Source organism: Terrapene carolina, unplaced genomic scaffold, assembly GCF_002925995.2.
Source record: "Terrapene carolina triunguis isolate 2854851 unplaced genomic scaffold, T_m_triunguis-2.0 Scaffold84, whole genome shotgun sequence".
Lineage (NCBI taxonomy): Eukaryota > Metazoa > Chordata > Testudines > Emydidae > Terrapene > Terrapene triunguis.
The window spans coordinates 28,609,198-28,631,931 of NW_020664435.1; the positions used below are offsets into that span (position 1 = coordinate 28,609,198).

General features: G+C 39.3%; 1 protein-coding gene across 2 annotated transcripts in view; it reads left to right on the forward strand.

Annotated features, from left to right (window-relative positions):
* Positions 1-22,734, forward strand: part of SLC25A13 (solute carrier family 25 member 13) — a 132,999-nt gene that overhangs the window by 36,579 nt on the left and 73,686 nt on the right. For both annotated transcript variants that reach the window (XM_024212903.2, XM_029911011.1), the window contains 2 exons: positions 6,709-6,851; positions 13,158-13,273. In XM_024212903.2, coding sequence (XP_024068671.1) covers positions 6,709-6,851; positions 13,158-13,273 — 259 coding nt within the window. The remainder of the gene's footprint in view (positions 1-6,708; positions 6,852-13,157; positions 13,274-22,734) is intronic.

Here is a 22,734-nt window from a genome sequence, read left to right on the forward strand (position 1 = left end):
GAAGCGGCGCGGGCGAGGGATGTGCTGGCTGTGGCTTCCCACCGCCCCCATTGGCCCGGGACGGCGAACCGCGGCCAGTGGGGGCCGCGATCAACCGAACCTGCCTCTTCAGCAGGTAAATAAACTGGCTTGGCCCGCTAGGGTGCTTACCCTGGTGAGCCGCGTGCCAAACGTTGCCGACCCCTGCCATAAGGCATTATCTTCTTCCCCCCCAAAAAATTTCAGACATGGCACTTGGAATCTTAGAAAAATCCCCCTTTCCCCCCCCCCCCCTTCTTCTTCACACTTAAGCAGTGAGATTTAACTAAAAATGGACATTTCCTGGTTTATAATCCCAAAATGAACAGCATTTTGTTCTGGTATATCTCCATACCCACCACCTCAGGCTCAGGACTTTATTTGCAGAAGTCTTATTAAGGATCAAATTTGCAAGGAGGCTTCATTGTGCTTCTGCTTTCACGTGCCTACACTTCTGAAGCATCATCGCTTTAATGTATATAGGTGATGGTGCTTAAAAGTGTGCAAATGTAGTAGAACCTCAAAGATACGAACACCAGAGTTACAGACTGACCAGTCAACCGGACACCATGTGAAACCAGAAATAACCATCAGGCAGTATCAGAGACGGGAAAAAAGCAAATACTGTACTGTGCCTGTATTACATCTTAAAGGTAGGTGCATCTGGGCTGCCTGTCCCCACCCCTACCCCCACATGTGGGGCATCCACTTACAGCTAGGAAGTGAAGATGCTCAGACTCACAAGCAAAGCTGTGAGCCCCCTCTGGCTGGCGGAGCAGGAGCAGCACAGGGGTCTGTGCTGCTTTTCTGTAAGCCATGGGTGCTGTTTTCACCTTCCCCCGCAGGGGTCGGGGGGCACTGTTTTACCCACCCACCCCGGCCCAGAGCGGGGGACAAGCTTCCCTGTGCCTGTGAAAGAAGCTTCCTCTGGAACCTGACCCGGAGTTTGAACTGTTGGAGATAGAGGCCTGTCTTTTAAAATTTGGCTCTGTCTAAGCCTAATTTAAAGGTAGAGAGCAAAATAGTTCTGTTATGAGAAGTTCTAGCAGCTGATCCAAAGTGACTACTGGAACATAACAAGATTGTTGTAAAAGAAGAAATATATTCAAAGCTTGGAAAACTGATCACTAAATTGTGGTGCAACAGAATTTATGCAACATCACTGATTGCTTCCTAGTTAAAAGGGGCTCTGAAAAAGGAGGTTGTGAAATACATTGCTACCTTTTTCCTTTAGTCCCTGATCCAGGAAAGCACTTGAGCATGAGACTAGTCTCATTGATTTCACTCTGACTTCTCATATGCTTAAAGTTAAGTCAGTGCTGAAGAGTTTTGCTGGATTGTGGTCTTAGGCTGCGATCCCCACGATAAATTTTTTTACAAAAGATGCCCTAAGGGCTTAAAAGTACAGTGGATATAGCAGTGTATAGATAGTGCTTCCCTATGGAGAAAAGTAGGACTGTGTAACGAGCAGGGAGGATATGGATGTGTAGGAAAGTTTCCCTTCAGATCAGTTTAGATGGTCAGAGTGGTGGAGATGATACGATGGGGTGATTTCTTGAATCTTACCTTCTTGTGCAAAGGTGTTGAAAGACAAAGATCTAATACCGTACTAAATTCTACCCAACCCCATGACCTTCATAAGCTCGTTGTAGACTCTTGTGAATTATAACTGTGGGGAAAATGGGGGGGATATAGTTGCCCATCTGTGTACTTATGCACCTGAAGCTAGACATTCAGTTATGAAAATTGAGCCATAAAAGACTGTCTCAGAACTGGTATCTATCAGGACAACTGGCCTTATGGGAGGTGTTCTTGTGCTCCTTTGAGGAGCAAGAACAAATAGAGGAGCCAGGCCAGAAGGATTCCAATGACTTTTATTGCAAGAGTTACTCCTGAGGCCATTCTGTGCCAAAAAATTAAATATTCTGCAATTTTTATTTGTCAAAATAACACTACATAATCACACCAGTTTCAATTATTTTGGTACTTTATTTCAAAATACGTGTCAGCAAGTATGTCTGTAACAATGCAGAGACACACAAACATTTCCCCAGGAGTAGAGAGTTAAAGAACCCTTTATGACAACCCAGTTCCTGTTTCTCTGCCCCTCTGCTCCTAGAGCCCAGCCAGGGAGCCAGACACCCACAATCCCCCCCCCCCCCCCCCCCAGCCCAGATACCCGCATTCCCTCTCTACCCCCCAGAGCCCAACGACTCAGAGGGAGAAACAGCCTGATGCTTGGTCCCAGGCTTGCATGGAGTTTCCTGTGCTCTCCTTCCCTCAGGGCATGCTGGGAACTGCAACTGCCAGGAACCCTCTAGCTCCCTCCCTCTCCCCTCAGCAGTGTCTTCTATGTGCAAGTTGGGCTCTGCCGAGTCCAATGGCCCCTAGTGGCAGCTAGCAGCACTGCAGCCCATTTCTGTGGGGGAAAGGAAATTCTGCACACACAATGTTAATTTCTGCAAAGTTCTGCATTGCGCAGTGGTGCAGAATTCCACCAGGAGTAGAGTGGGGAGAAAAAATGTGGTCCACAGAGAGAAGACGCTCCCTTCTGGAAAATATTAGGCTCTGGTTTTCTCAGAACAATGTGAAATTCTTCTATTGCATGTACACAAGCATTATTCCTAACTCTGCCTCTGAAGATTAACTTCATCATGTTGGTTGCCTTCAGCTGTTCGAAGCCAAGAATCTGACGGGCCACAGAGAAGCATGCCAACCACAATAGCAAACTATCTCACCTCCTCCCACCTTTCTACTCCTCACCTGCACCTTCCTCCATTAGACTGGAAAGTAAAGTAGATAGTTCGGTGGTCTCACGAGTGAAAAATGATCTGAATATTTTGCTCACAATAATGCAGAAAGTGCTACACCAGTCACTGAGATGGGAGAGAGTGGGTGCATCACACTGTTATACTGTATTAAGGACAAGTTATGGCCACAAATGTTAATTAAGCTACCTCATGTGAATGTAATTTGTGGGACCAATCCAGTTGTCTCTCAAGGTTGATGGATCTGTATTTATGAATATAATTTAACAGCAATTTTCCCATATTACACTTGAGTTAAAAAAATCTTTGCCAAAATAACCTACTATAATATTACATACAATGTAGAAATAAATACAGCTATCAGATTAAATGCTTCACATAACCTAACCTAAATCCTTAGTTGCTTATAATCCATTTTGCCATTTTTAATTTAAAGAAGAAAAAAAAAAGGTTCCAGTAAAATGTTTGTAAATCTTTCCTAAAAATGTGGCTGAACTGGTTAATACTTTACAATCTGAAATGTATGGAAGTAAGTAACCGAAAAGCTATTAAGTACTATTGTATTAGATCAAATTCTCTGTGGGTATAATTGCCAAAGTGGAGAAAAGAGATGATTGTGAAGGACCATATTTTTTTCGTGCCTCTGTTCCAAAACCAATAGAATTGATGTTTTTTCTTTTATTATGATAATTTCCAAGAGTATCTCTACTTTTTGTAGCTGTTCTACCATAACCCCTAAGAGATTAGACTTTAGTCAAAATGAGCAAGTTGACATTTTTCAAGGTCATTTTCTATATGTAGTGCAGAATACGTGATTGGATTTCAAATACGCGAGTAAATCACAGTGACAAGAAACGGGGGGGACACTGAAACCCTGTGCTGTTTTCTGTTATTGAGTGTCCTAGCAGGAGGTCAGCCTGGAAGAAAAAATGAAATATAGAAGCATAGACTGGCTGATTTATTTGGTTTGTTTCTCAATAACAGTTGTGTTAAAAGTTTTTGAGTCTGGGATTCTGAGATTGTTTTCTCGTAAGCGATTACATTGAAATCAATGGATCTGCTAGTTCTTATACAATTGGAAATTCCTTCCAGCATCTCAGCTAGTGAGCTTGCTTTAAAAATAAGTATCTATTGAAATATAAATCCCACAATGCTAACCAGCATATGTGTGCCGATGTAAGTAAATTAGTCTGTTTTTCGTATGATTTTTGCCAATGCAAAACACTTACCTTGAGGACATTACTGTACTTGGAAAAAAATCTACGTACTGCTAACTCTCAGAAGGATGCCAAAGTGGAGGTAGCTAGAGTAGACCTAACAGTACTCAGCAGGCACCAGTGTAGCTCTGTGAACTAAGAACTGGTGGTTTCCTTCCCCTGAAAGAGGCACAGCAATGTAAAACAAAATGCATGTCTTTGAAGTACACCACAAAATAGCAATAGACACCTAATTTATTTTATTACTTCAGTGTGGGGAATGCGCTGTGGGGAGTTGTAGCGATGTTTTATCATCCCATGTAAAAAAAAAAAAAAAAAAAAAAAAAAAAAATAAAAAATTTCTTTCCTTTTTAACATGTTTGTTGTCCTGATATAGATCTGTTTTCTTTGAAGCAAACATATGGTGTCACAAATACTGCCTAGATTTTTCCTTTACCTTTGTGTTAAACTTATTTCCCCCCTAAAACTTTTTATAGCTGATTTGAGGAATAAGGCCATATTTACTTTTTTATACATGTTGCACAAAATTATCTAGATTGGGTGCATTAACATATTTGGAAAAGGGTAGGGGACACAGTGGTGAAAAGGAGAGGAAATCTTGTAGCTGAAATATTATTTTTAATGTCAAAGTACTTGGACCCCATATCTTGGGGTCTCCGAGGCTCGTCTGTTTGGCGATAACTAGTGCTGTTGCATATGTGGTATGCCGCATATTAACAGAAACATAAAGAAGGGGATAAAGTCCTTGGTGTGTCTTCGTCTGCTTCTGGGTCTCCTGTTTTTAAATGCATGAGGTCTCCCCTTCTGTGTTCTTGATTTCTTTATATTTTTTTCTTTTGGAGACTCTCTGGGTTTGGTTCAGCATTGCACAGGGAAAGGAAATATACTGTTGTCAAACTTACAGGAAGATAATAAATACAGTAATGCCAGGTGACTTTTTTGGAGGGGTGGGAGGAGGTAGGCCAGTACAATTAGGGCATGTTTATTATTGCTTTTCTTGTTCTTTTCTTTTCATCGCAGGCACTTTGGTTTTTGTGTGTGTCTGGGGAGGATGGCGGGGGTGTGTGTGTCCGTTATTCTGGAACAAAATAATTTATTCCAGAATAGTGTCCTCACAGGGGTGTTATGCTGGAATAGCTAAATTATACTGGAATAGCTATGCTGGTCAATTTCTCTTTTTAGGCAAAGCCTAAAATACAACGCCACATAAAGAGCTGTGGAAAAATCAGGCCCTTAACTGATTTCTATCCTCTTATTTATATTTCCAATCTTTCTGCTTAAATCCTATTTAAGTATTCCTGCTGTTGATTCAGTTTTCTCCAGAATAGTCGTTATTTCATTAAGACTTACAACTTTTACATGAATAAACCATGAATGAGATTTTAAAAACAAAATAAATAAGAGAATAAACACTGTTCCTTATGCTAGTAAAATGACTCACTGAAAAAGGAAGAATATTCACAGTACAGTATCTGACTTTTTGACTTTGTTTCCTGCTAAACTCAGACTACTTATGGATATGCTTTTATGACAAGGATCAGACTAAACACTTCTTGTCATGTTCTGTTACACACAGGGGAGGATTTATCTGTGGAAGATGGCTGCAAGGAAGCACCATAGGGTGCAGGCTTTGCCTGAGTATGACTGATTTTACTGCCTTTCTTTCCATTTGTCTGCAAATGCTCTTTGGGGACAGAGTTGTTTTAGTACACTCAGTAGTCCAAAGTTGATATGCCAAAATGGTGAGATATTAGTAACTAATGCATATTTCTGTGCCTGGGAAGGTAAAAATGAAATAATGATCTAAGATTTATGCATACTCTTGGAGACTGTACAGGGTCACTTTGTTGTTGTTTTTTTCTCGTACATACTGATCATTTGCATCTTTTTAAACCTTGTTTTGTACCTATAGTACACTCTTAATGTACTTTGTAGCTTTTGCAAATTAAGGAATAAAATAAAAAATAAACAAGAGCCATTTGCATCTCCTTGGGCCTAGAATACCATATACTATCTCCCTGTTAGGCAAAACACTTAAGCCTTGGTTCAGGATATCATCCTTATCTAGGAAGATCATTAAAGCACATACTTACTTCCAATGGAAGTCAATTTAAACATATGCTTCACAAGTGTCTTCCTGAATCAAGACCTTATTGCAGAATTATATACTATTTCTAAGCTAAATGTATAAGAATTGCTGATATTGTTAGTATTGCTGGTTTTTTTATATCTTTTAAGTTGAAACCTTCTTACTGTGCTTTTGACTAATGTATTCCTGTGTCTGTTACTCTCTTCTATCTTCCCTACCCCCTTCAATTGTTTGTTACACTCGTTGCATCTTGTTTTAATGTAGATTGTAAACTCTTTCGGGGCAGGAATTGTCTGTTAATATGTATATGTCTAACACACACAAAAAAATGAGGAGTCCTTGTGGCACCTTAGAGACTAACACATTTATTTGGGCATAAGCTTTCGTGGGCTAGAACCCACTTCATCAGATGCCCAAATAAATGTGTTAGTCTCTAAGGTGCCACAAGGACTTCTTGTTTTTTTTGCTGATACAGACTAACACGGATACCACTGAAACGTGCAACACAGTGGCCCCGATCCTGACTTGAGCCAATGGATGCTGCTGAAATGCCAAAAGTATCAATTGTTTAGAGAAGAATTCATCTGAGACAAATATTTTTTGTTTTGTTTTACAGTATGCAAGTGCTGAAAAAAATGGAGAATTTTTCATGTCTCCTAATGACTTTATCACACGGTACCTGGGAATAATAGGAGCTGGGGTGCCCAATCCAAACACTGTGCAGCTCCTGGGAGGTGTGGTGGATCAGACCAAGGATGGGTATGTCTTGTGTTTTTCATTCTAATTTAATGAGTTTAGAAAGTATATAAACTTTTCTTTTAAGAGAATCTTATCTCACCACTGCTCATTCATCTGTATTGTATAGCACTTCGAGAAACTGCTCATATACCTGACCTAAAACTCCCAATTCATAGAGACAAGCAAGCCTTCAATATCCACCACAGTGTAACAAGCAGAGAGCACTTTCAAAAATTTACCTAGAATGTATCAGCCCAAGCAATAAGCCTACAGCTGGAGTGAAAAACATTGTCTGAATCTCTGCAGTTAAAAGAATCAAACAGTTGTACTCTATTACGCACTGTACTTAATTGTCATATTGCTAATCACCTTTATATTTACTAAATTATTGTTTTAAATTTAATAAACCTCTCTTGCTTTTGTCACTCCTCTTTTCTTTTCTTTTTCTTTTTCTTTTTCTTTTCCCTTTCCCCGTTTTTCCTTTTTTAAAATAAAGGGGAGGGGGAGAGGAGGAGGGGAGCGGGGGAGAGAGAGAAGGTCTGACCAAAGCAAGAGACACCTTTGCTGTTGCCCTACATGATTCTGAATAATACTAGTGAAAACTTACAAAGCTCTGATCTGTTTTTGCTGTTGCTGAGCAGATCTCTTGAGCAGCAATCAAGGGTTTGGAGCAGTCTGTTGGCAGACTTGGGAAGACAGCATTTATGCAGCTTACACATGATTCACTTTTAGAAGGTTGAATTTGCCAACAATCAAGGTTAGCCCTCACCCCTTTTTTGTTTTGTAATGCAATCATAACTTCTGCTGTTGATACTTGCCGAGGCAAGCTGCTGCCTTACCCCAGGTGAATAGATTTTTCAAACTCTGCCTTACAGTGTCATTAGAAGAACTTAAAGTCCTCAAGTCCATAGTTGTGGGTTTAAAAAAATGAAGAACAATGTATGTAGCAGGGAGTAAAATATAAAAATGAAGCATGAATAGAAAATGCATACTCTTTACAGCATGAGCACATACAACCAAGTGCTTTCATGTTCATCTTTGTGCCCTTTCTCCCGCCCGACTTACCCTTGCAAACCTCCTGTGGTTAGGCACTATGGACCTTGCAGACAAGTTAACGTGATGATTGCTATCTCTGGGAAAATAATTCTTTAAAAGGTTACATAACTATTATGTGGTGAGGATGGCTTTAAATGGATTATAACTGGAAATGATAAACCCTTTCCAGGCTTCCACCACTCTTCTCTTCATTTGGTGTTTTAAGGCTGCTTTTTCTACATTATGGAGCTTCAAAGCCATTTTGTAACAGGAAGATTGTGAGTATAATACATAACTTTATCCTACCTTAGTGGAGGCTGGTGTCACAGATAGGCTATAGCTGTAATTTTGCTCTGTTAAATCATCAACAAATTGGGATTTCATGATCCAATGTTATATTGCCCTTTCACTACTGGAGTTTTGCATTGATTTTAGTGTAGGTATTTGTGCTTGTGTTTCAATGGCTACTAACCTAGAGTGGATGGGGCTTCTCTCTGCATCTATTAGCAACAGCCAGTCACTGAGGATTTTCATGCCCTTTGCGTGTCTTTGGAGAATCTCTTGAATTTTCTAGTCTTAGTTGTCATAGCACTCTGTGGAAGAATGGAGGAGGCTCAGAAAGTGAAAAGGATTTGATACCTCCCTGTAGCACCCTGTCACAGGATTGTTCTGCCACATGTACCCAGGCGTTCATGCATCATTCTGATGATGATTAAAATGCTCTGTGATCTCCAACCTGAAGCAATCATGTTTTACTTGGCTCACTCTTGCTTTTGGTTCCTGTAGTGAAATTCTCTAGGACTGGCAACAGGTGGTCTCCTCTTCTGAAATTCACTCCATCCTGGCATTCTTTCAAAGCCCAGATCTGCAAGCTTGAGGAAAAAATGCCAGGCTGCTTTTGCTAGCTCAGGCTTTTGTGAATGTTCATAGATTCCAAGACCAGAATGGACCATCGAACATCTACTCTGACCTCCTGTATAACAAAGGCCATCTACAGGGAATGTACCTTGCAGGAGGAATTGTGAATTAATTTTGGTGTATTTTTTAATTGCTGTGAAATATGCAAGTGCAGAGGTGGTGCGTGCTTGCATAAATGAGTTCTAGAAATATGGTGGCAGCCATTCCATTGCCTCCAGGCCTCACTCCAGTCTTAAGGAGCATCTGGCCCTCAGGATGGCCAAGTGCAGTCACTCTTACCGAGAGAAGCTTCAGTACTACCATGGTGGATGCTAAGACAGACAGACAAGCAGGACTATGAAGCAGCTCCTGACTCAGTAGCAGAAACATCTTGGTTGCTAAGGACTTTTTACCCCAGAGTTGGGGAGGTTCTTAGCGTGCCCCTCCCCCTGCAACCCTAAGATCTGTGCACAGAGCTTCACGCATGTTTTTTCCCTTTTGTGCAGATGGGGAGGCTCAGGTAACTCTTTGGTGCTGTCCTTTCAACTCTGGATGCTGTGGCTTGTGCTCTGCATCTTGGAACTGGTGTAGGAGTGGAGACTGGGTGGACTGGACAGAAGAAATGGACAGGATTCTGGGGGATCCTGCTTCCCCCAGAATTTAGTTGTCCCCTGCTTCCCCCAGGATTTAGTTGGAAAAGAGAGTGCAGCCTAAGACTGTATTGTCTTTTACATGGATCTCCCCAGTTGCAACCGTGGACAGACTTATCTTGTTGTGGAGCTGCACTGCCCAGGAATAAAGGAGTTGAGGGTTACCACAGAGGGTACTATTGGTGCGGCAAAGATCCAAGGTTTCCACAAAGACAGCCATGGCCTATTGTGGTTCTCCCTTTTTCATGGGGAGAAAGTCATGTCTTCACATCAGGACAATGTGTCTATACAAGGGGATCCTGTGAAAGAGTTCTTCCAACTGATCCCTCCTCTTTTTAATTATAAAATAATTGGACTAATAATTGGATTAAAAATCTCTTCCAACAGTACCTTGGTCTGTACCAAGGGATGTCACTGACACAGCAGTCCAGGAGTTCTTCATCCTGCCTCCTTTAACATAATGTATTTTTGTCTGCTGTTGTACTTTAAATGCCTGACTAACAAAGTAAGTATTTACTCTAACTAACACACTTTACTGAGAAATACTATGTGCTTTATTTTTAGAAAGGACAAACCATTCAAAAATAACACTTGGAAATGCCAGCATTTTCCATTATTTTTGGATATAAATTTATCTCTAATGCACCAATTTACACTGTACTTAGTTTACTTAGGTTGGAGCATAAAATAATAGATGTAGCTTCAATTTGTGTCTCATTATGTTATCATACTTAAATTGCTGATACAGAAAAACATACGCATTGATTACTTAAGAAACCTCTTCATCATTGCATTTGTATGTTTTATTACAGTAGGTAATGGCTTTTCCTTTTCATGATTGCATGTGGACTTTTCTGATGGAAAGCATTACAGCTGCTTGGGACTCAGATTCTACAGCTATGACCACCAATATAAAAGCTTGGATAAATAAATAGATAGGGAGGCAGTAAATAGTGCTCTTGATGAACCAAACCTAGTGGGTGGATTTAGTTTGTAACTACTGTGTATGGATGTTAAAATTCAGGATTTCATTCTTTCCTGAATAAGTTATACAAACAGAATTGCCAATGTTAATAGGGGTAGGGTGTTTGGAGACAGATTTTAACCAGTTAAATAAGATATCTGCATGCTTGACTTATAATTTGTAACCATTTTAGTACTTTCTCCTTGCAGCGTTAAAATACTGGACTATTAGGATTTTCTCTATGTGGGTTTTCATGTTATAAATGAATACCTATTTATGCAGGTAAAATAACTTAAGTAGTGTATTGAAGTTCATGTTAATATCTGCTGTTTAATGACACCTAATGATATTCAATGAAGGGTTATGCTAAACCAGAAAGAAAATGTGTTACCCAGGCAACTGGCCTTGTGCAGTATAGAGCTTTAAGCATATGGCTATGTAGTACGCATTATTTCAGCATCTTTAAGCATTAAGAACCACGTGTAATTGACTGTGAAAAATTACTGCTCAGTTACTGTATTGTATGGTCATAATAGAAGTAAATGAATACGTCATTGTTGTTAGAGTAGATCTGTTGGGAATCACTAGTAGGCTAGTCTGCTTAAGGAGCAAAAATACAATAAGAAGAAAATAGCTGGTTTAATTAACATGTAAAAATTGGGTTAATTTGAATTCAGCTGGCACAGCAAATATTAAGGTCTCTTCTGTAATATCTAGCTAGAACATCACATTGGTACACTTTAAATCTTCCCATAACCATGAATAATTGTTTTTTAAAAATGTATGTAGGTTATTTTAATAATCTATCTAAATAATCTATTTAAATAATCTAATTTATTAGGGGTTTTTATTACTTGAAAGTACTGACAGAGAATGTGTTCCAAATTAAAAACAAAACAAAACAAAACAAAAAAACTCCTGCTGCATCCTTTAATGCCTGGAATTTTATTAATCCTAGTCTGGTACACAGAAAGTGTGCACAATGTGCTATTTCCTTATGATTTGTCAGGTTCTGTAACTGCCATACCCTTAGTAGCATTGCATGCTTTAGATATATTAACCAGTCCAACATGATGTTTGGCTGTTACCTTCACTGCCTTCTGTATGGAATAATATTGGGCTTGTTTCACTATTTAAGGATGTAAAGTAGCTGCATGTCCATTGCCAAATTTCAGCATTACTGCTGTGGGCTGGGGTTTTCTGTAGAATTCATGGATATTTTTCTTTCTAGTATGGGTAGTGAGTTTTCTAAACAGCTCTGTTCCATCCCTGCTTGCACCATTGATGCCAGCCTCAGACCTGTTTGTCTGGTTTTCTTTTACAACCATTTTAAAGTCTTGTTCATGCCTTCCCTGAGGCATGAAATGCCCTGCCTACTCTCATCTCCAAGATGCCTCTTTCTCTCAGTGAAATCCCCTTTAAAGAAGTGCTTCTTCTGCAATGTCACCAAGAAGTGAGTCAACTGCAATATAAGTAATGATTAAAGAAAAATCTAATATTCCTTCCTCTGGGCTTTTACTGCATTCGGTCTACTCTGTCCATCCTGCTTAGGCTGTATGCTCTTTGGGACAGGAGCTATTTTCATTTTGTCTTGTTCAATATCCGATATATTGTCAAATAATAATGGGTAATAATAATTTAAGTTCTATGTATTTTGCTTAGATTGTAAACAATAAATACAAGAGTAATACCCCTCTTTATTACTTTGGGTTTGAATAATTGAACTCTTGGTTACATTTTAAGAGTAAATATTGCCATACTGGATCAAACCAATGGATCATAGAATAGTTGGAAGGGACCTCAGGAGTCCAACCCCCTGCTCAAACTAGGACCAATCCCCAGGCAGATTTTTGCCCCAGATCCTCAAGGATTGAACTCAAAATCCTGGGTTTAGTAGGCCAATGCTCAAACCACTGAGCTATCCCTCCCCCCATTTGGTTCATTATCTTTTCTCTGACAATGGGTGCTTCCAAGGAAGTTTGAAGAAACTGCATCTCCCACAGTCTCAAGAAGATGTTGAGTCCCCATTTTGTCCATCAGGTACAACTCAGAGAAATCTGAACGCACCAGACTCTTGTCAGATATGCCAGAAGAAGAATAGGAGATTTTCATACACCTAGTTCTTTATTACTGTGTATGAATTGAGTGGAGGAAAGATACTTCTGCTCGCATCTCAGCACTTCGAATACACTGTAGAATCTGACTATACGAGTGAACTTGTATAAACAGCTCTCTTGGTACTTACCTGTGGTTTGATAGGTGACCCAGGCTACTATTTGAAGAATTGTGGCATTATGTGCAATACACAAGGGCTGCAGTGGGTGACTAGTACACTAGTGACTGTTTTACTAGCATACAGATAACACATTTTGCTTATTCCCCTTTGAAATGATTGACAGCACTGAGGTCTTAAAGGGTAAGTTTTTGAAAAGTGCCCAAGTGACTTAGTCCCATTGAAAGTTAAAGGGACTCATGCTCCTGAGTCACTTCGGTGGAATTTCCAAAGGCACCTGGTTAGTTTGGTAATGTTACACTGTGCTGTGAATTGCTAGTAAAAAAGAATTTTGTGCTCTCACCAGAGTTATTTCTATTCACTGGTGTAACAGCATGTTGGCAATCCTCGTACTAATAAATTTTGCAACATGTAGCATTGTGAATATCTTGTACCATTCTTCAGTCAACACTTTAGTTGTGCTTAGCCTTGCATAGTTTGCATTTAAATTGTAGTTACATTTTCTATGTGTAATTGGTTTCACACCTTTTTACTTGTCTTATTTGCAGGCTTATATCCTTTCAAGAATTTGTGGCATTTGAATCAGTCCTGTGCGCTCCAGATGCATTGTTCATGGTGGCCTTTCAACTGTTTGACAAAACAGGCGAAGGAGAAGTTACTTTTGGTAAGACTTATTATTTTCGAGCTTTGAAATATACAAAGTTAAAGGGACATGGTCAACTTAAATTCAGACTTTTGCCTGAAAATATTTTATCAGCTATCATTATATGAAACACCTATGGTGTTTATAACTGAAAGCTATTAGAACAAAGAAATTTGTTGTGTTTTTTTCAGTTTACGTTGTGCACTTGCCTTCACTTTGTGTATAATCCTTTCCACTGTTTCCTCTGTAGAGTCAGTCACTTTCTTCCTTTGCTTGTGTGGGTCTTTCACATAGCACCGGGGTGGGGTGCACAATGATTGTAAAACCACACCAAAAAAAAAAAAACTGCAGGAGGACTTGAGGAGATGCATGGCTCAAAGTTACTTTGAATCGTTTTTTTGTTTAAATTGGCTAGATTTCAAGTTGGTTTTCTTTGTTTTAATTTTAAAAAATTTCATTGGTGAGATTTTTCTGTAATAAACCCTATACTACCCCCACTGAAAATCTGGTCTGTTCTTTGGAAGGGAGGGGTTTACATTGACAACTCCATAAGAAACACGTGTCACATTACACCATGGTCACTGGGGTTATTTACTTTTAGCAACCATATAGACAGCTTCTGACATCTGTAGAACTAATTGTCACCTGCCTAGGTGCATGTTACCATTCTGTTTGGAAGAAAAATACACAAATAGCAGCTGTGAATAATCTGAGTGGGCTGCACTTCAGAAAGTTTTTCTTATTTTTTAAAAAATTGCTACTTACAGAGTTTTATGTTACTATATACATTCAATTATCAGTATGTCTTTGTTCTTAGTAGTGTCAGTGAGTGAACAATTTGAGACGAAAGGACAATCTGGTGAATGCCAGTGGTTCTTTGTCTCTTCTGAACTGAGTGAATGGTGACACCCTTAATGCAAGCACCCTTTGTTTCATGTTAATATTCACCCACAGATGCATCCATCCTTCCCTTTCCATTTAAAATGGGAAGATCTGCTATTGACATTGTTGAGGCAAATGTTTTTTAAAAAGCCACATTCGATCTTGTAGTCCGTGGAGCAAACCATAGACATGTTTTGGTTTATAGGTGTTTTGGTTGTCTAAGCTTATTAGACATCTAGTTTTCTGTGTGAAATATTACTTGTTTTAACAGCTGCAGAGTGCTCAGAGCTTAGAATGGGCACTAACAATGTTGAAACAAATAAAATGAATAATAAAAGTTCTACTGTCCTTAATCTCAGTGAAGGAAATATTTTATGCCTAATATGTAATCTGTGTGTATTTCTGTTGAGAGAGAGAGAGAGAGAGAGAGAGAGATTTGACCATGCGTTTTCCACTTTAGATATACATTACAGAATATCCCCGTCTGTAGTGAAACTGATTAGTTCTTTGATTTTTTGAAACAAAGGCTTATGGAATGCCTGTGATCCTACAGGTTGTTGCCTTTTTCAGAGCTCCATGTGCTTATAACATTAGTGAATGATCGCGAAACAACTAAAATTCTTTCCTCTGTACTCAGATGCTGAATCAGTTTAATTCCACTTTTTAACACTGAGTTCTTATTGGTTTATTTATCCTGACCACAGATGTTTCCTCAGGGTTTATGTTTAGTTTTTACACAGCATATGAGTCTGCACAGTATGGAATTTCAAAAGAAAAAAGTGCTTCCATTCAAATAAATAGAAAGTAGTTATCTGTAACTTTTTTAATGAATCAGAGGGTGTGTTGAATAGAACAAAGGGGTGGGTCAGTTTCAAACTCAAGGATTGATCTGCTTGAAATTTTTCTCTACTGACATCCCTTTTGTATGAAGAAACCTCTATGCCAGACGTGGGCAAACTACAGCCCGCGGGCTGCATCCAGCCCATCAGACCTTTTAAACTGGCCCTCGAGCTCCTGCCGGGGAGTGGGGTTGGGGTCTTGCCCCACTCCGTGCGTGCCATGGCTCTGTGCAGCTTCCGGAAGCAGCAGCATGTCCCCACTCCGGCTCCTACGCGTAGGGGCAGCCAGGGGACTGTGCATGCTGCCCCCACCCCAAGTGCCGATTCTGCAGCTCCCATTGGCCGGGAACCGCGGCCAACGGGAACTGCAGGGGCGGCACCTGTGGACGGGGCAATGCGCAGAGCCGCCTGGCTGGTGCTGCTCCTCCGCGTAGGAGCCGGAGGGTGGACATGGCACTAGTTCGGGAGTTGCTTGACGTAAGCGCAGCCAGAGCCTGCACCTGGCCCCCTCCCGCACCCCAACCCCCTGCCCCAGCCCTGATCCCCTTCCTGCCCTCTGAACCCCTTGGTCCCAGCCAGGAGCACCCTCCTGCATCCCAGACCCTTCATCCCTGGCCCCACACCAGAGGCTATATCCTCAGCCGGAGCCCTCACACCGCCTGCTCCCCAACCCCCTGTCCCAGCCTGGAGCCCCCTCCCGCACCCTGAACTCCTCATTTCTGGCCCCACCCCAGAGCCTGTAAACCCAGCTGGAGCCTCCCCTCCCCCCCCCCCCCCCCCCCCCCACTGAACCCATGAGCATTCATGGCCTGCCATATAATTTCCATATCCAGATGTGGCCCTCAGTCCAAAAAGTTTGCCCACCCCTGCTCTATGCCAAACTTTGTCTTGTGGCAGTTCTTAAAGGGACTCTTTCAAGGTTAGAAGGCTCTCAAATTAACATTTGGAAGAGGAGAGGATACATAACGTTTTGGAATGTTCTCCTCCAAAACAAATGGTGAGGTGTGGGAGGGTGAAGTGAATGCTGCATGCACAGCACTGGATATAAGACCTTCAGGTAAGGAAAGAAATTTAATTTCTGGTTTCCATCGCAAAGATGTAAGGAGAAAGTGAGGGTTTTTTCTTTTAAATTATGAAAGTGTTGATCTTTAAAAGTTTATTTATTTCACTACTGTATTATAACTTTGCCACTCAGTGGTTGGATCTTGCACCATTAAAGTTAATTATGAGTTTTTTACATCGATTGATTTGAATGGGAGCAAGATCAAGCCCTTGAGTCGGCATTGGAGATTTTGAACAGGGTGTTTGTATATTGTTCAATTGTAGGGGAGCAGAAGGAATTGATCTCTGCAGGATTGCTGATAAATATAGTATCTCAATGACTAGTAGCTAGTTTGATGTTGCTAGGAAATTACAGTTAATCTTTACTGCTGAAAAGTAATCTCACCAGATCTAGATGAGTTATTGTTTGGCTATCTAATAGGGAAACTATGAATATTCTAGTTTATATTCAGTATAATTTAGGGTTTTCCAATGGGTAATTGTGTTTTCTGCTAAATAGAATACCCCATGCATGTCACCCAACTCTGGCGTTTTCACAGACACATTGATCTTGAAATTGATGATGTTTGTGCAAAGAAATCTATAATGTACTTGCTTTTCAGTTGCTTGTTTAGTCTAAATGTTATATGCCTGGATATTGGTACACCGTTCTGGGACAATTCTGGGTGCTGTAGTGATGCAAAGTATTAAAAACAAAAAAACAAAAAACTTAATGTATCATTGGAAAAATAAAAGTTTTTTAGCCATCAGATAAAATTTCTTTCCTTCTCAGTTTAGGCATATAATTGAAAACTGTGTAACTGTTTGCAACATTTCTTCTTTACACTTCAATTTTTAAGTATATAAAAGGGCCTTCATGTTCAGCTTTTATTATGTTTGATAAATTCACAGGAAATGTTGGTGTTTAATATAAAAATTTTAAAAATGGGTGAAAGTTCAAGACACAAAACTAAATGAACAGTTTTCTAGGTAAATATAGAGGTTAATATTGGGGTATGGGAGGAAAGAAATAAAGCAACAAATAGAGAAAAGAAAAAGTATTGAAGGTAATAGTTTAATGCTGTGGTTTTTTAATGAACTATACATTAATGGTACATACACATGTGTACATGCCTGAGTGTGTGAGTGTATCTTCCATTACATTGTCTTACTTTAACAGACAGCCTCACACTTACACTAACTTATCATTAAAATAAACATATATCTAACTTTATATATTGCATTTCTTAACATAATCTGTATTTTCGTGAACTTGAGTAGTCAAAAATTTGGGTGAAAATCAGTAAAAACCAAGCAATAGTTTTTATAAAGTCTTGAAATTTTTTAGTACAAATCAGTAAAAACTGAAAACAAAGGGCCTTTAAGTTTATAACAATAATGTAACTTAAATAGGTCTCTGACAAAGGTAACCAAGTATAATTGGTTTTAAAGAAGAAGAGTTTGCTTGTATGCAGTATGGTACGAAAAGGTATTGTTTTTAATTTATCATTTCTAGAGGCTGCAGTTGTGGAATGGGAAGTAACAACATGTTTTGGCTCTTGGCTGACTGAGACTGTATCTGGCCATTGCATACTTCGTAGATTTATCTGCTGCTGATGTGTCAAAGCTTCAACAGTTTGCAAGGAGTTAAAACTCTCAGCAGGAAGGTGGAAGGAAGTTTAGTTGGCTTTTAAATTTGAGGCAAAGAGCAAACCATTGCTTCTTACTGTTGAGTGTTGACAGGCACATAAAAGCTGATAATGTAAGTCCAGGGGTTTAAGAGACTTAGCAGTGTTGCTTTTTTGTTGTATTACAGTATTTTAATGCCTCATTAAAGAGTCAGAGCTCTTTGAAATTCTATACTATATAGCTTTTTTTTTTTTTTGAAGTTTAGAAGCTTGGGTAAAAATGTCAGAATTTAAAAATTAAGTCCATTTGATAACCTCCATGTTTGATTGTGAATGGGTGAATGAAAGGGCCTTATGTGTTATAACAACAAAACGTAGAACTTGTATTGTCCTTTTCAAACATCAGTCCTTGTAACATCTATGAGAAGGCAGTTATAAACATTTTGCACTTGGGGAAACAGATAAAAAGATGGTATGTGATTTGCCCAAGTCCACACATCCAGTCAGTGACAAAGCTGGGTGTAGAGTTTAGAACAGTGGTTCTCAACCCGGGGGCCACTTGTGGCCCAATCAGCACATAGTTGCGGCCCATGTGACATCCTCAGGGCCATACAGGTAGTATGTACATTGTGTGGATGTGACCCACATAACACACACACAGCTGCATATATGGTCCACAATGGTAAATAGTTTGAGAACCACTGGATTAGAAATTGCTGTTTTCCTAAGTCCAGGCTTTAATTACTAGACTAGATCTTCTGTCTCCTCTCTATAGTGCAGGAAAGGTCTTCGCGAGTTTCAGTATAGGCTTCTGAAAGTTTTACACTTCAAAAAAGCCATATAAGCACTGAAAAACATTTTTCTATGAAGCAAGATTTTATTGCAACTGTATCTTTAGCCATGTAATAGAATTAATATTTTAATCATAATTTCATATACAACCTGACAGATATCAGAATGAAATCAATCTCTTCAATCTAGAGACTGTATCTGCCTTCATGCGATGATAAAGCCAAAGCATATTATGTTAAAATGTACTAAACACTATGTAAAAATTAAATGTCATTGATTTTTATGGGCCTATTCAAATAAACCAATGATGCCCAACCTTATTACACAGGAGGACCACATACCCTAAGGACAACCTGGTGGGGGCCAAACAGATTCTGTATATTTTAATAAGATTTAAAGTCACCTGTATTTATTTATATTTTAAGTTCAGCTTGTTTCGTATGTATTTAGATAGGGTGTTTTTATGTACAGTATTGTCTATTGACACTTGTGTAAGCTAAAATGATGTAAACATGACGACAAAATGCTAATGAATCAGCTGTTAGTATATTATGTTGAAGCAGGCCGCAGACATTATGAAATCTTCTGGTGGACCATAGATTGAGCACCCCTGATATAAACAAATGCCAAGAGGTAGGGGGAGAGAATTTGGGGATAGGGTGTCTAATACAGTATTCCAGTGAAGTTAAATTATCTTGTGTATATGAAGCTTTTTAATACATCTGGGGAAAAAATATTTAGCATCTTGGGTGAAATCCTTACCTGATTTGAAATCATTGCTTCAGTGTGACCAGGATTTTGCCTATTGCTTGCTACTTGTCAAACAAAATTTGATAAATTGGCTGGTTTAGTTGTAAATGCTCAAAAGATGAAATCCTCACTCAAAGGAGTTGTGCTGAAATTTTGGGGAGACTGCATGCACAGTGTTCTTTACCCATGATGCAGAGTCAATCCCTGCTTTAAGACCAACAATTAAAATCAGTAACGCTAGAAAACAAGGGTGCAAAGAGTGTACATTTCTGTGGGCTTAGTTGAATGCTATTAACTAAATAAAATGATAGAGCAGTATGCAGAAAAATTATGATCGTGTAAATATAAAAGTTATTTGTTTTTTATAGTACAAAAGTTCCCCTTCAGATAAAGCATTTGTATTATTTTATACAAGTAGGCTAACTATAATAAAGTTATTATGCCTAATGTCAGAGCTTTGGAATAGTCAGCTACACTGAGAGATCTTAAATTAGATATAGGTATTACTAGTGCATTTATGTATGAAATAGAAATAAACAGGTGACAGAATTAAAGTTTGATAAATAGAACTGCTTGAAAATTTTTCAGCAAATTTTCCAGTTTTTCTATCAGAAATTGTCGTGTTGTTGAAATCAAGCCTTTTTACAAGAATGCATCAATTTCAGAAAAAAAAACCCACATTTGGTTTCAACATTTTCAGAAATGAATGGGTTGATTTTTGTCTTGAGACAACTTTTTGTTTTGAAATTTGTTTAATTTTACATTATAAAAAATTAAAGTAAAAATTGAAGCATTTCAGTTGATCCAAAACAATATTAAATTCTTGATTTCATTCTGATTTTGTTTCAAAACTACGGAATTTCCTGTGAAACAGAAATTCTAATTCCCGTACAGCTCTACTGATAAACAGTTTATGGTATTAGTGATCATGGATACAGTAAAATTATTTTTATAGTGTAAAAAAAAAAAGTCCTATATGTTTCAATTTGATGCAGATTTCAAATGGATATTAAGATGTTTTGTGGAAAAATTGAGTTGATTGTAAGATAGTTGCACAGTATCGGTTTAAAAATAAAACCCCTTTCCTCTCAGAACTAGAGGCGGGGGGATGGGAGAAAGAACCTGAAATTGTTAGGTGGGTGTGACTGCAGAATTGAATAACTCATTCCAAGCCTTTGTCTCAAGGTGCTGTCAGTATATATGTATAGTCTGTATTTATTGTGGGACACATCTTCTGTTATGAATTATGGCAGTCCACATATCCAAGGAACACGTTAATTTTTGATACAGGTTGCCAAACAGCACTTCTGCACATTTATCTGCCCTAGGGCTTGTGTACACATAAGCATTCTAATTGTACGCAACTCTTCACATATATTTAACTATTTCTGCAACTATTGTGTACAGATTCAGAGTACCCTTTGTATGGTACTGTTTTGATACTTTGTCATTACACTAAGAATCATTACAGAACCCCTAAATGACCAAAGCTTTAACAGCAGAGTGCTGTAGTTAGTGCTTGTATGATCAAGATTTCATTATGTTTAAGATATGTTCCACAATATGCTTATATCTTTATTATGACTGTAAGCTGTTCTTGCAGGGACTGTACTTTTACCTGTTTGTATATCACCTTGTACAATGGTGCCCCAGTTTTGATCAAGGCCTCTAGAATAATCAAAATAAAGAACTGACTTTATATGGTTTGTTCGTTTACTCACTAACTTGAATATTCAATCATACATGATGGATCTCCAAGTCATTAGCTCAAGTTGGTGAGGAATTACTGTCCTATATAATGTAACATTCTTTCAACTTTCATCTAGATATTATGGGCCGTATAGCATTGCTACAAGTGCAAAATCTTACTTTGATTCTATAAAGCATTGGTCCCCAACCTTTTTCGTCTGGCGGGTGCCAGACGACGAGCCACGGAGGACTGTGGCGGCGGACGAGCATCCGCCGAAATGCCGCCGACAAGTAGCAACATCAATAGGCAATGCCGCCGACAAGCAGCGTCATCCAGAGGCGTTGTCGCCAAAAATTGGCGGCATTTCGCCGGCGACGCCTCTGGATGACGCTGCTTGTTGGCGGCATTTCGGTGGATGCTCGTCCACCGGCCAGTACGCGGGCGCACTTAGATGCCCCGGCGGGCGCCATGGCACCCGCGGGCAAGGCTTTGGGGACTGCTGCTCTAAAGGCACCTTTACACTGCACACCACCATGGTGATATGTAGCATATATCTAGCTAGACATTGCAGTGAAAAGCAGGCTGTCTCAACACTGGTGTATTACTATATGCAGCAGTGAAAGGCTGTGACAGAGAGGAGGCAGTGGGGATAGGCTCTGGAAGTGGGGAGGTAGTGGGATGCTAAGTTGCTAAAAATAGCAGTGTAGACTGGGGGAGATACTGCTTGGATATGTAGACAGACCTATATGGTAAATACTAAAAGGGTTCAGGCATGTCTTTACTTGTCTAAGCAGTGCCTCAGAGTCTGCACTGTTATTAATACCCCTGTTAGGAGGGAGTGCAGTAATGTACTCTACATGCCACCATAAGGAGTCTGCAGTGTAGACCTACCCTAGTGGAGCAGTTCTGATCTCTGCAATTTTTCAGTGACCAATAGTCCTCTTATTGTTTGATACAGGATTCTGCACAATTTATGACTGATGTTAGACTGGTCATATATTTATCTCCAAAATGTAAAATTTTTGCTTGCGACCTTGACATTAATTTCGTAGATATTTAGTTTCTAGACAATACCGTAAATGTGGTAAGTTTTGGTTTGGGTTGTAAGTGTTTTGTAAGCAGGCACATATTTTTTTATGAATGCATGCTAAGTTAAACAAAACACGTTTTAGGCACAAGTTAAAGCTGTCATTTAAAATATAATAAGAACCCTTTTCATGATTGTGTTTTATCGAGCCTTTTGGAAGTATAGCTATGCCTGGTAGCACCACCAAAGTTAAAATTGCCTAGTGACTGGAGGTTTGGCATAATTTTTTGTTTATAAATAAATATAAAGAGTTCTACTTTGGAAAATAAAAAATGTCATCTTCCTACTTAACCGATTTACTCTCTGTTCACAATCATTCTTATCAGCTTGGTTTAGGGCAAGTTGGATTCTGTGCACCAACACAGAATTGTTTAAATTACTGATAGTTAGGCCTGTACAAACTCAATGGAGACACAAGGTTTGCACAAGTGTAAGGCATAATTTGGCATCCAGAATCTTTATTATGGAGGGAGATATAAGAGGTCCCAGCTAGATTTCGCAGGGGTGATGGCTATAAAAAGATGCTCTTTTTATTAAACCAATTAATTATTTGTATTACAATAGCGTCTAGGAACCCCACTCAAAGATCAGAGCCCCATTGCGCTAGGGAGGTACAGACATGTAACAAAGACATTGCCCTGTCCAGAGCGGACAGAAGACACGAACAGGGTGAGGAAGGGTTGGAGGATGAAAATATGAACAGAATTGAGGAGAAAAGCAGAAGTCATAGCTTGCATTTGTCTGTTTAATCTTCTCCCTGTGATAATTTTTTC